This window comes from Pelophylax lessonae, assembly GCF_965119305.1.
Source record: "Pelophylax lessonae genome assembly, chromosome: 1".
In the NCBI taxonomy this organism is placed as follows: Eukaryota; Metazoa; Chordata; class Amphibia; order Anura; family Ranidae; genus Pelophylax; species Pelophylax lessonae.
In genome coordinates, this window is record NC_138768.1 from 653,906,946 (window position 1) to 653,920,741 (window position 13,796).

Genomic DNA, 13,796 nt, shown 5'->3' on the forward strand with positions numbered 1-13,796 from the left:
ATTGGAGTGTTCAGCATTGCACAGACAATATCGCCTGATATTCCAGAATGTTATTCAGCAAATGAGATCCCTATGATATCCAAGTCCCCTGCACCCACAAGGTGTCCAAAACGAATCCCCAGCTCAAAAGGCTGGCATCTGTTATGAGGATTTTCCAAGACATTGGATGAAAGGACTTCCCCCAACTCCAGAGCTGGATTCCTCTGCCACTAGACAAAAGTCTTCTTTTTCAGGTGAACCAGTCTGTCCAAAGATTGGACTGACTTGTCCAATGATACCAGGACGTTGAGCTGTAGGGGTTTGATTTGAAACTAGGTATGAAGGACTGCTTTAAAAAATGCAACTATTAGTCTCAGAACTCTCATGCAAACGCAGACAGTAAGGTGACTCCCTGACTGAAGAGCCAGAGTCTGGGAGTAAAGAATTTGAAGTTTTTCCTAGGGAAGAAAAACTCTGGCTTAACTGGAGCAGATGGGTACTCTTAAACATCATTGCATTCCGTTTTATGTAGATTTTACACAGTGTCCCAACTTTTTTGGAATTTGGGTTGTATTTTTTTATTTCAGTTTTGCACAAGACTGGCTACAACCTTCCTGACAGTGTTTGGGTCAACCAGCACCTCTTAAACATGCAAAAAAAAAAACCCAAACATGTCTCTATACTAATCTATTATTATATACTACAGGCATACCCCACTTTGCGTAACCTCACATTATGTACACTCATGAGTATGAACACATTGGCGTCTATGGGAAATCTTGGTCAGTTTGACATGGCACTGCTCCCGGGTATTGGCATCTATGGGAAATCTTGGTCAGCTTGACATGGCACTGCTCCCGGTTTTTAACATTGGTGTCTATGGGAATTCTTAGTCAGCTTGATAAGGTACTGTCCCCGGATTTTTAACATTGGCATCTATGGGAAATCTTGGTCAGCTTGATATGGCATTGTTCCTGAACCATAAGTGACAGGGACACCAAACTTGGTGCACCGTGAGGGGACTCAGGACTACAACATATCCAATTTTGGGGTCGGCCAGCTTGCCTAGCTAAATCTATCATGTCGTAAGCCTGTGTTAACTTTAAGTGCTCCCCAAGTTTGGTGTCCCGGTCACTTATGGTTCAGGAGCATTGCCATGTTAAGCCGACCAAGATTTCCTATAGACACCAATGTTAAACATTAGAAACCCGGGAGCAGTGCCATTTTAAGCTGACCCAGATTTCCCATAAACGCCAATGTTAAATGTTAAAAACTGGGAGAAGTGCCATGTCAAGCTGACCAAGATTTCTCATAGAGCTACTGTATTTACATACACTGAGAGGTGACAAAAGGTATTGCTTCACTTTAAGTACATTTTCGTTTTACATACATGCTCTGGTCCCATTGCATACTTAAAAGTGGGGTATGCCTGTATATTGTACGATTCCTAGATGTATCACAAGTATATTTACATTGCACATACAGAAATCACAGCATCTATGCCATTGTGTCTACTGCATTTATACAAAGCCATTCAAAACGGTCCTGTGCACAATCTATTTACATAAATACGAACAATCCAAATTACAGTTTCAAGGATTAGGCCTGTCATAAAACATATATCTCCCCTAAGAATAAAACACCTGGAATTGGAGCTTCCCAATGTAGTCATCAGCTAGGTAGTGCAAGGGTCTGATTTGATAAAAATTGAATGGATTGTAGAGATGGGTCCTCCGGTTCCATAGTTTTGGTAAATCAAAAGCAGGGGTAGGCATCCTTAGAGAGATAGATATCTACTTGAACAACACAGATGAAGTCAAATATCACGGGGCACTGAGTCTTATTGTTAGGGCTGGTTCACATCGGAACACACAGTGCCAGAAAGACATGTTTCATGTGTGTTCCCTGCACAGTGTTCAAAACGCCCTGACTTTGTGATCTACTGCGGGTGATAATACATTGTTAACCCCAAACATGGATTGCAAACACAGTGTATTTGTGGACACTGCAGTACCATGCAATCCTGGGTCATGCAATTTGGCACAGTGAATTTTTGAAAGTAGAACATGCACTGTCATTTGTGCAGTCTGATGCAATTTGCAGCCAGGGCCAGATTTACATCTCAGGAGCCTATAGGCAGAGAATTCTAAAGCGCCCCAACAACCTCCCCCGAAAAAAAAAAAAATTAAAAAAGACAGTAAGACCAACCTTTTTTTTCTTCATAAAATATTTTTACTCAGAACAAAAATAAAATAAGTATTACAAGAGAATGCAGGGTTCAGGAGTACGTTGCGCTCAGAATGCATGGTTCAGGAGTGCGTTGGGCTCAGAATGCAGTGTTCAGGATTGCGTTGGGCTCAGAATGCAGGGGGATCAGGAGTGCGCTGTGCTCAGAATGCAGGGGGATCAGGAGTGCGTTGGGCTCAGAATGCAGGGGGATCAGGAGTGCGTTGGGCTCAGAATGCAGGTGGATCAGGAGTGCGTTGGGCTCAGGAATGCAGGGGGATCAGGAGTGCGTTGCGCTCAGAATGCAGGGATCAGGAGTGAGTTGCGCTCAGAATGCAGGGATCAGGAGTGAGTTGCGCTCAGAATGCAGGGGGATCAGGAGTGCGTTGCGCTGAGATTACAGGGGGATCAGGAGTGCGTTGCGCTCAGAATGCAGGGAGATCAGGAGTGCAATGCGCTCAGAATGCAGGGGGATCAGGAGTGCGTTGCGCTCAGAATGCAGGGATCAGGAGTGCGTTGCGCTCAGAATGAAGGGATCAGGAGTGAGTTGCGCTCAGAATGCAGGGATCAGGAGTGAGTTGCGCTCAGAATGCAGGGGGATCAGGAGTGCGTTGCGCTGAGATTACAGGGGGATCAGGAGTGCGTTGCGCTCAGAATGCAGGGAGATCAGGAGTGCAATGCGCTCAGAATGCAGGGGGATCAGGAGTGCGTTGCGCTCAGAATGCAGGGATCAGGAGTGCGTTGCGCTCAGAATGAAGGGATCAGGAGTGCGTTGCGCTCAGAATGAAGGGATCAGGAGTGCGTTGCGCTCAGAATGAAGGGATCAGGAGTGCGTTGCGCTCAGAATGTAGGGATTAGGAATGCATTGCGCTCAGAATGCAAGGATCAGGAGTTTAATTTCTATTTTCTATTGTGAATAAAAACTTAATTTGAGATTTGCAAATCACTGCATTCAATGACCATTTAGATTTTACACAGCATCTCAACTTTTTTGGAATTGGGTTTGTATTAATCAATGACAGCCCACAATATTTCCCCATTGCAGTTTGCTGCATGACAGTGTATGCTTTGCAAAAAAAACCGAAACCCAGCGAATCAATACTATATAATACTGATGTGCCTCAATCTTAGAATATGTCCTTTATGTACTAAAGCCTTTATATGATGAACAGACTGGATATAGTCTATACATTCATGAAGAATGCAGAAGTCAATGAGTCAAATCCAGAAGCCAGTCTAAACATTTAGGAGTCACAGAACAAGATACCGATAAATCGAAAATAGTCCAAAAGGCAGGGTGTAATGCTTTAGTAATATTGACAACATGTCTCTGGGGTTTTGTTCAGCTGTGTATATTGCATCGAAATAACACCTACTGATTTAGAAGGTTTATTATTTGTATGATTCCTCTTGGTAAAACTGCAAGATGTCTGCAGATTTAATACAGGCATTAGATAAAGAATATGTTTTTAGAACAGCAGAATATCTTGAATTTGGTAGCACAAAATGAGAGGAACAGAAAGAAACAGATTATTGTATGACTAGTTTGCAGACTCTGGACCTAAACTATATGATGTCAAGTCTATGTACCGTAAAGGGTTCATTGACAGCCATAGCAGGCAAATTGGCTACACAGTTATGTGCCAGAAGGGCTGGTGTGTCGAATACATAAAAGGAGTTGTAAAGTCAGAAGGTTTTTTTTATATCTTAATGTATTCTATGCATTAAGATAAAAAGCCTTCTGTGTGCAGCAGCTCCAATCAGCCCCCCTAAAACTTACCTTAGCCCCCTCTCTATCCCACGATGCCCAGGATTGCCTCAGCCATCTGGGACTCGCTCTCCTGATGGGCTGAGACACAGCAGCGGTGCCATTGGCACCTGTCGCTGTCAAAGGCAGTTAGCCAATCAGGAGAGGGAGAGGGGACAGGGCAAAACCACAGCTGTGTGTCTGAATGGATACACGGAGCTGCAGCTTGGCTCGGGTGCTCCCATAGCAAGCTGCTTGCTGTGGGGGCACTCAACAGAAGGGAGGGTCCAGGAGGTCCAGCCAGGGACCCGAGAAGAGGAGTATCCTGGGCTGTTCTGTGCAAAACCAACTGCACAGAAGGTAAGTATAATATGTTTGTTATTTAATAGAAAAAAAAAAAAAAAAAAACGAGCCTTTACAATCACTTTAATATGGGCTAGTAGGAGCTACTGCATGAAGCTCAGATGTATGTTATTCAGCAAGATTCACTGCAGTCTTTACATATTACACTACTACCACACCTATAGGCATTACTCCTTTTATGTTATTGGACAGCTACTAGTAGCAACAAGTTCCACTGCTGCCATACTGGTGAGTATCTGATGCTAGCATTATGTTGTTGCTAACCATTAGTGATGCCCTGTTTCAAAAATACAGAGCTGGCATACAAATTCATGTGGGCATGTTACAAACTGCCATATTTCAGTACACACATGTTCATATCCAATTTGGATATGTTAAACCCTCAAACTCTGAAAATCAATTTTTACTAGAATCCTTTGTGGATGACACGCATGACAATTAGAGATAGATAACCAAGTATCTCAATTTACTAAAATGCATCCCTAATAAATTGCCTAACAAACACATTTACAGTTTTTACAATACTACTGATGCGTTCAGCTTCATGTTCAATTTTATTTCTTAATAAAAACTTCATTAAAGAGGTATTCAGGAACATGTACAAAACAAAACCAGACTATTAATAGCCAGATTACAAAGTACCAGATAAAAGAACAAAGTTGGTATATAAACATAGTTATGCAAACGATCTTCAACTCTATGTTGGAGAACACTCCCCTGAGATCTATAAACACAGTATGTCCCAAGCGCTAGGCCCTATGGAGACCCACACTGTCCACTGACCAAGGGCCAATCTGATGTAGCCATCAGTAGTACACACAGTAACCATGGGCACAAACAGGGTAGATGAAGGCGCTATCTGTATGGATGTGGAGGACTATAACTCCTTAAAGTGTAAAAAAAATCCAAGCCAAATATAAAGGCTAAAAGGTGAAAGTTTATTGTTCACAGTACAAGGTTGTACACAATCTAAAATTAAACCCATAATGGGCTACACAATACAATGCTGGTGGTTTTGAATGCAGATTGGCTAATGTCCACAGGGTCCAATGGACTGGGGGGTGGCAGGGGTGCAGTGTGGCATGTGGCCATATGCTGCCGAAAGCGAGCCCCAAACACACTTGGGAGTCCGTCGGTGCTCCCAGGTGATGTCGCCGCAACCACTAGGCGGAAGTCCGGGACCATAGTGGTTGCCAAACTGACCAGCGTGGAAAGCAAATAGAATCTGTTGCCGTGACAACACGTTTCTCGCAAATGCGCTTTGTCAAGTCACGGAATAGATGGCAATAGAAGTATTTAAAGCCCATAGTTATTACGATGGCAGTGGGGAGTGGGCAGAGCAAGCTGCGGACCCAGAATACTATTAACCCATCGTTGTCAATACAAAAAAAGAGGCTGTAATGAACATCATAGCATAAACAACATTTATAACACTAAAACAAATATAGTATAATAATATATATAAAAAAACAAAAAAAATGACAATGACAATAAAAATCACCATGGTGTATTTATTGGTGCATATTATGATCAAAATTAATTATTAATAGTTGGCAATTGCAAAAATACAAAAAAGAAAGGTATATACGTAGGAAACGTATAATGCTATATGCATATACATATATAAATATACAACACCTATATATTGTTATTATATATATATTGTATGGATATGGAATGCCTCATTCAATTGAATACCATAATCCATATTGTAGGGGTGTTCACATATAACTTTTGGAAAAAATACATTTTAACAGATCCTACGAGCATTAGCTTTCATGGAACCTGACTTTTAATGGCACATAGGGATCTATTAGAATAGCATTCCCCAGGAGGTGTCTGAATGTACATAACAGTGTGCAATTTGAGGTCCTTGTTGAAGCCATTAGGGGACAAAGATCCGAATTTGTAAATTAAAAAAGTCAAATCTTCCATTTTCGGTCAATGTACCCTTTGGGATGGCCTCAATCGCCATAACCTGCAGGCGCTGAATACCTTTATTGTGTGCCTGTAGGAAATGGTGTGGGACGCTATGTTCATCCCAGCCTTTTTGGATAATTCTTTGATATTCCCCTATTCATTTGCGCATGGTGCGTATTGTGCGTCCTACATATAGTAGGTTGCACTGGCACCTGAGAACACAGATCACAAATTCAGTCGAGCATGTAATGCATTGTTTGATCTAAAAGGTATTGCTTTTGTTGTTGGTGATGGTGGAACACCCATTTATTATAGGGAGAGATGCTACCAAGGGTACAGAAATAACCGGAAGGCTAATGCATGGACAGATATAAATAAAACCTTTAATGCTTGATGTTCTTACCGGTATACCCAGTGCTTTGAGAATGTTCATTTTACACATTGGACAGGTGCGGTGATCTAATAACCAAGGATCAACACAGGATTTGTGGAAAAGATGCCTGTAATATGAAGACGACACAAAATACACATGAACATCCAATGGATAATCACTTCCTCAGGGGCAGAATGACATGGTATCAAGTACAACAGAAACTCCTTACAAATAGCAACAGCAGGGTAGAACACACTATAAGGTGTTCTCAGTGGACCCAATCAAAACAAAAGTCCACTTTTGGCATAATAGTCATTAAGAGCCGGTTCACACTGAGGCGACACGACTCCTTACTACTTCGGGGGCGACTTGTGCATTACCATGCACCACGACTTCGGAGCGACTTGCAGGGACTTCACATAATGGAAGTCTATGCAAGTCGCTCCGAAGTAGTACAGGACCCTTTTTCTAAGTCGGAGCGACTTGTGTCGCTCCTATTAGAACGGGTCCTGTAGCGGTCAATGGACCGCGAGGGAGCGCGACTTGTCAGGCTGACAAGTCGCGCTAGTGTGAACCGACTCTAAGGATCTTTTTGTTTTGTGTTGGTTTAAGTAGGGTGCTCCATCTCCAAATTTGTTAAGTAGGGTGCTCCATCTCCAAATTTGTGTTTTCAGAAACCTACTACAAGCTCCAACAAGAGGTGATAGAACTGTAAATGGGATGTAAAGTAAAAACAAGAATGAGGCTTTATTCTTCTGTACAGATAATAAATTAATGGAATTAGTAGTAACTCCAGTCTTGTGCTCTCGGCCCTCACAGGTACAGAAGCTGTGACTGCACCCCTGTATTTTCCCATGTAAGGTATTTTAACAATAGTTTTCGGAAATTTTGCAGAACAGTTCTGAGATGCATCCTCTAAACATAAGTAAAATAACTACATTTCATCTAGGTTACTTTATTTTCCCATTGACCCATGTGGCTCTGCGAAGTAGAAAAAAGTTCAGTGGTGTGGTAAAAAACTTCTAACCTTTAGTAAATTACTTTTTGCCGTCTAAAAACATAGCCCCACACCAACAGCTATACTCTTCATGTTAATTTGAATTTCACACACATCATGACTCAGATACACAGCAGTAAAAACCTAGCTGGGAACTTGCTAATGAATGAAACCAAAATGTATTTATGACCAGACTGATACATGGATTTCATACAGTATGTAAGAGTACAGGATTTCCTACTTCCAAAAGAATGTATGATTTATGGTGTATGCTATCATCAACTGTCTTTTTTAAATATTTTTGCCTTTATGTATTCTTTAAAGACTGACTGCTTGTGCCCCATAAATCCCTGTGTACCAGCGTACTGCATTTCATACCTCTACATGACATTTCAAAAGGGAATGCAAATGATTTAGCCATAAAAAAAAAATCAACATAGGCATCACATATATCAATCATATCCGAATACATCTGTGGAGGGGATTCTAGTAGGCCGATTATCAAGAAAGACAAGCAGTTACAATACGGGATGAATGTAAAAATACATTAAATTTTTATTTTTAAATACACTAGCAGAAATGTGAGAATTTGGTGAATGGGATGCATTCTGGTGCAGTATTGGTAAGTAAATAAGTGCACAACGATGTAGTGATGACAAGTATGTAGGTGTGCACTGGTACAGTAGTGGTGAGCGAATAGATGTACGTGGGTGTAGTGGCAGTGAGTGAAAAAGGTGCACATTAGGGCAGATTTGGCATATAACTAAAATTGCGTCAGTGCAGTATAAAAGTAAATCTGCCAATACTTGAGTCTCCAGACCCAAGTAGGCTTGCACATACCTTTAAATGCATTCTCCTGCAGTCCAGACGATCGAAAATCTTGGCTGATAAAATTTGTAAGCTTTAACACTTCCCGGAAATGCTAGTTTTGCCTCTCCAGCCTACTGCATGTGCTTACTGGTAACCTTTTATTGTGACGGTACCATAAGAATGTGCAGTGTGTCAGCACTCAACAGCAGGAAGAACCAAAAACTTACAGTTACAGCAGGCTTGGATTCAGAATTTGCAGTCTGCAGAAGAATGAACTGAAAATATGAAAGCACTATCTGGCTACGATCGGATTTGTCTCAGTCTCCTGTAATCCCTTGTAAAGCAGCGCTCAGACAAGGATGGGTGAACTAGAAGTAAAAGCCAGACAGGGTCTGCCATGTACACATAAGCTTATAGTGAATATGCTAACAGCAATAGTGAGTAAATAAGCGGACGGATGACTTTATTATTCTGCTGCTGCTCTTTAACTGTCCAATCAGAAGGCTGGAAATGTGTTTAGACCAGCTGTCTGACAGGGTGCCTGGATCCTCACTGATTAGATTTACTTATCCCTGTGAAAGGAAAACCATTCCTATACATTTATTTCAACTTTGTACCTATCTTCTTGTCTGAATGTCAGATTTAAAAGCAGGCTTGGCTATACTATTTTGGATTTTCGGCTTCTTGACTGGCCAGTTGGGGCATTAGATGTGGTTCTGCGCATCTGCACAGGAGACAGTCATTCCAGCACAGCCAGTGTTTGCAGGGAAAGCGAAGCTTCACATGACATAGCATGTCTCTTCTGCAATAAAAAGCTGGCTGCTTGCAGTCTTTAAAGTGGAGTTCCACCCTAAAATTATACTTACCTCCATCTTCACCTGAAAAACAAATGGATAATCACATTTTTTTTTTTTTACTTACCTCGTAGAGAAGAAAATACTTACCTTACTTCCTTCTTCCTCCCCTCAGCGGCCAAGGCGATTCGTCACTTCCTGGCTTTGCAATGATTCCTAGGAGCTGAACGTCATCACTCCCAGGAATCAATGCGCCTGCACCGGCCCCGACGTCAGTTCCGGGGCGCGCGCGTCATTCCCTTCTAAACAGCTTCTGGACATGCCCAGAAGCTGTGGAGGGATGACGTGCGCGCACCGTAAGTGACGGCGGGGCCGGTGCAGTGCATCGTGGGACCGAAGAAGACGGAAGAGGACGCAGAAGAGGATCGCGCTGGCTTCAAGCTGCCCACACCTAAGATGGCAGCGCTGGATAATACTTTTTCAAGGTAAGTATTTCTCCTAAAAGGTAAGTGCAACCCGGGACAGATCAGAGGCTAGCCATTGTGGAATGTACTAGCCCTGACTGTCCCGGGGGTATTTTTATTAAAAAAAAGTATTCCAGGGTGGAACTCCGCTTTAAGTAGTTCTACTGCTGCAGGTTGGCTCTGTTACGCGAAAGGACGTACCTGTACATCGTTTCGTGTAGCAGTTAGTGGGGGCGTGCGCACACCCTTATTGGCTAAAGGGGGAGCCAATCAGCGGGTCCAGCGGATGCGATGTTCACCAGGGACCTGCGATCACTCCCCATGGAGACAGAACAGCGGTCTGCAACACAGGTCTTTGTGTTCATCCAGTAAGTAATTTCCACACACAGTTAGAAAGCATCCCCTAATCCCCACATTTAACCCTTTGATCGCCCCTGGTGTTAACCCCTTCCCTGCTAGTGTCATTAGTACAGTAACAGAGCATATTTTTAGCACTGATGACTGTAATAATGTCACTGGTCTCCTAAAAGATGTCAAAAGTGTCAGTTAGGTGTCCGATCTGTCTGCAGCAATGTCGCAGTCCCACTAAAAATCGCTAATCACCGCCATTACTAGTAAAAAAATAAATAAATAAATAAATAAAAATAACAAATCTTTCCCCTAGTTTGTAGATGCGATAAATTTTGCGCAAACCAATCAATATACACTTATTGGGATTTATTTTTTACCAAAAATATGTAGCAGAATACTTATTGGCCTACATTGATGAAAAAATCTTTTTTTATTGGGAATGTTTTATAGCAGAAAGTAAGTGGTTAAAAATGAGTTTAGGTCCTGCTTGTTGGTCAAGTTCATCTAAATCTGATAGTGTATCTAAAGCTGGGTACATACCTTTATTTATTTTTTTTTGTTTAACCAGCAGGTTGAATGAAAAAAACAAAAAAAAAAAACAAAACTGACAGATCCCCACACACCACTGCCGAGACATTGTATTCTGATGGGGGACCAGAATATACTGGTCAATGGCTGCAAATGCTGATCAACTGCTGATTTTGCAGCATGACCTTCGACAGAAGGTGGTGGTTAGACAGACTTCCATTGAACAGACAGCTGAACTTAAAGTTCGGACACAGATCTGGTGGCTTGGGAGTGAGCCCACGAGAGTGCCCCCATAGAAAGTAGCTTTCTATGGGGGCACTTTTCAAAGAGGAGGAGCCAGGGGGATTGTTCAACAGCAAGCAGGTAAGTATAACATGTTTATTATTTTAGTAAAAAAATAAATAAATAATTATTTAAAAAAATAAATTTTAATATAAAATAAATAAAACCCTGAGCTTTAGTGTTACTTTAAGCCAACACTGTAAATCTGTCACCAAAACCCAAGTACAGGAAGAAGATAGCCGTTGTGGACTTAAAGTTTCCTTTCCTGTTGAACATAGCAAGAGTAAAAGGCACGGTTCACGATTATGCAATCAACCAGACAAAACAAGAACGCTGCTCCTGGAACAGAACCTAAATTAAAAGCACAACAATCCCAGCAATTAACTAATTTAGAAGACCGATTTGAAAAATTAAACTGCGGCAGTGGCCTCACTTGTTAATGCAATAATATTACTGTCCATAGTAGTCTTAAACCCTCTGAGCATAATCTGGCATTCAAAAATGATTAATGTAATGAAACCACTCAAATCTATAAGTCAGGACTGCAGTGATGTGGAAGCTATTAAGTCATTTAAATACATTCGCAATGACTAAATTAAACAAAAGTATGAAGACCATAGCTGAACAATCTGCAGATGTTTCCAGTCATCTCTGAGAATTTAGAAGTGAATTTTTATACTTAAACCCTGAAACTAGCTTCTGTTAGACAGCGGTACACACGTAGTAAAATTTGTCCAAATGCTGGTTCACGTATACCCAGGTTTTACTCGATCCAAAATTGAAAAAAAAAAGAGTTATGGCTTTAGATATACTTTATTATGATAGATAATCAGTTTTTTGTGCAATGCATACTCTACAAATGGAGGCAGTGTACATATAGAGCACACTGTGGACTGTGCAGAAATGGTCGACCTTTTACAGTGTATCCACACCCAGACTGTAAACCCATGTGTTGCTGCTGACACATAGCTTCCTTCAGAGGTCTGTTTTCCATTTACACGTAATGTGGGGCTTCCTTGGAAGGGAAGTAGTGAATGAATTCTTGGTTTCCAGCTCTTACTTCCATGAACTGGCATGACTCTCACTGTTAACATTCCTAGTAGCTTCCCTGTAATGTCTTAACTCAGTGCAGTCCAAGTTTTCCAGGAGGTGGGTGGATAGATCTTATAACTACAAGCTTGCAGGATGGGTTTCATTACATAAACAGTGATGTCAAGCTACTGAGGTTATGCAGTTCTTAAAGCGAGCGAAAACCACAAAGAGCTGTTTAGAGTAATAATCAATTTTATCATAAATGAAAAACAGAAAGAGTAGCTGAAAGAAAGCACGATACAGAAATAACCCACTTACTGAGTAAATTAGTAAATTTACCATGGGCCATGACCACAAGGCATGCAACTGCTCTTGGACCCATGAAGCCATGGTGGTCAAGCATCACTGTTTATTGGGTTTATTTGCTTATCAACTGTGTGCTCACACAGCATAAGACACATTTCATCTTCCTTTACAAGCTTTTTCCTTTCTGTTGCTCCATAAGCACTACCTACATTTAAAATGACCTTCCAATATAGCCCCAACATATTACCAGAAAAACTGCAACTGTTGATTCCTCCAACACTCGTGCTGTTTAATTCTAATTTCATTCTATAGAGCAGTGGTCTCCAAACTGCAGCCCTTTGTTTGCCTTTACACAGCCCTTTGGGCGCTTTTCCTCTTATTGATGCAAAACACTATTCCTCACACCAACATCAACAATGGGGCAGAAGTCTTTTTACTGCCACCAATAATGGGGCACTATTCCTCCCACTGCCACCAAGGATGGGGCACTATTCCTCCCACTGCCACCAATGATGGGGCAATATTCCTCCTACTGCCACCAAGAATGGGGAACTATTCCCCCCACTGCCACCAATGATGAGGCACTATTCCTCCCACTGCAACCAATGATGGGGCAATATTCCTCCTACTGCCACCAAGAATGGGGAACTATTCCCCCCCCCACTGCCACCAATGATCATGCACTATTCCCCCCACTGCCACCAATAATGTGACACTATTCCTTCCCCCTAACGCCAAATATGCAGCACTACTTATTCCCACTGACTCCAGGATCATTTCTACTCCCAATGGCCACATTTCGGCCCTCCTAAAGTCTGAAGGACAGTAAACTGGCACTTTGTTTAGAAAGTTTGAACACCCTTGGTATAGAGAGTTCATACTCTGCTGGAGCATGTGCATATTTGCATGTTAGCAGCCATCCTAGCTGCAGACATGGAGACAATGTTTTTATTAATTATAAAAAGATCTAAAAGCTTTGTCATCTTCCTGCTGCTGAACATCCAGAGCTGTGGGACACTGTGTGCACAATTATTAGGCACGTGAGTATTTTGACCAAATCATCATTTTTATGCATATTGTCCAACTTCAAGCTGTATAAACTTTAATGCTTATTGGATTTAGGCATATCTGGTGATGTTTAGGCATATCTGGTGATGTGTATCTGTGTAATGTGGGATGTGGCCCAAGGAGATCAACACATCAAGGTGTGTATAATTAGTAGCAGCTTCTTTTCCTCAGGCAAAATGGGCAAAAAAGAGATTTAACTGATTCTGAAAAGTAAAAAATTGTAAAAAGTCTTTCAGAGGGACGCAGCTTGAAATTGCTAAGATATTGGGGCGTGATCACAGAACCATTAAACATTTTGTTGCAAATAGTCAACAGGGCAGAGAAATGAGTTGAGAAAAAAAAAGACGCAAATTAACTGCCAAAGATTTAAGAATCAAACATGAAGCTGCCAGGAATCATTATCCTCCAGTGCAGTCATATTCCAGAACTGCAACCTTCCTGGAGTGCTAAGAAATTCAAGGTGTTCAGGGCCCAGAGACATGGTCAATAAGGAAGGCTAAAACCCGACCACCACTGAACAAGACACAAGACTGGGCCAAGAAATATCTGAAGACAG

At 41.7% G+C, this 13,796-nt stretch overlaps 1 protein-coding gene across 1 annotated transcript in view; it reads right to left on the reverse strand.

Moving 5' to 3' along the window:
* Positions 1-13,796, reverse strand: part of RNF150 (ring finger protein 150) — a 252,992-nt gene that overhangs the window by 29,228 nt on the left and 209,968 nt on the right. The window contains exon 5 of the mRNA XM_082243763.1: positions 6,639-6,735. Coding sequence (XP_082099889.1) covers positions 6,639-6,735 — 97 coding nt within the window. The remainder of the gene's footprint in view (positions 1-6,638; positions 6,736-13,796) is intronic.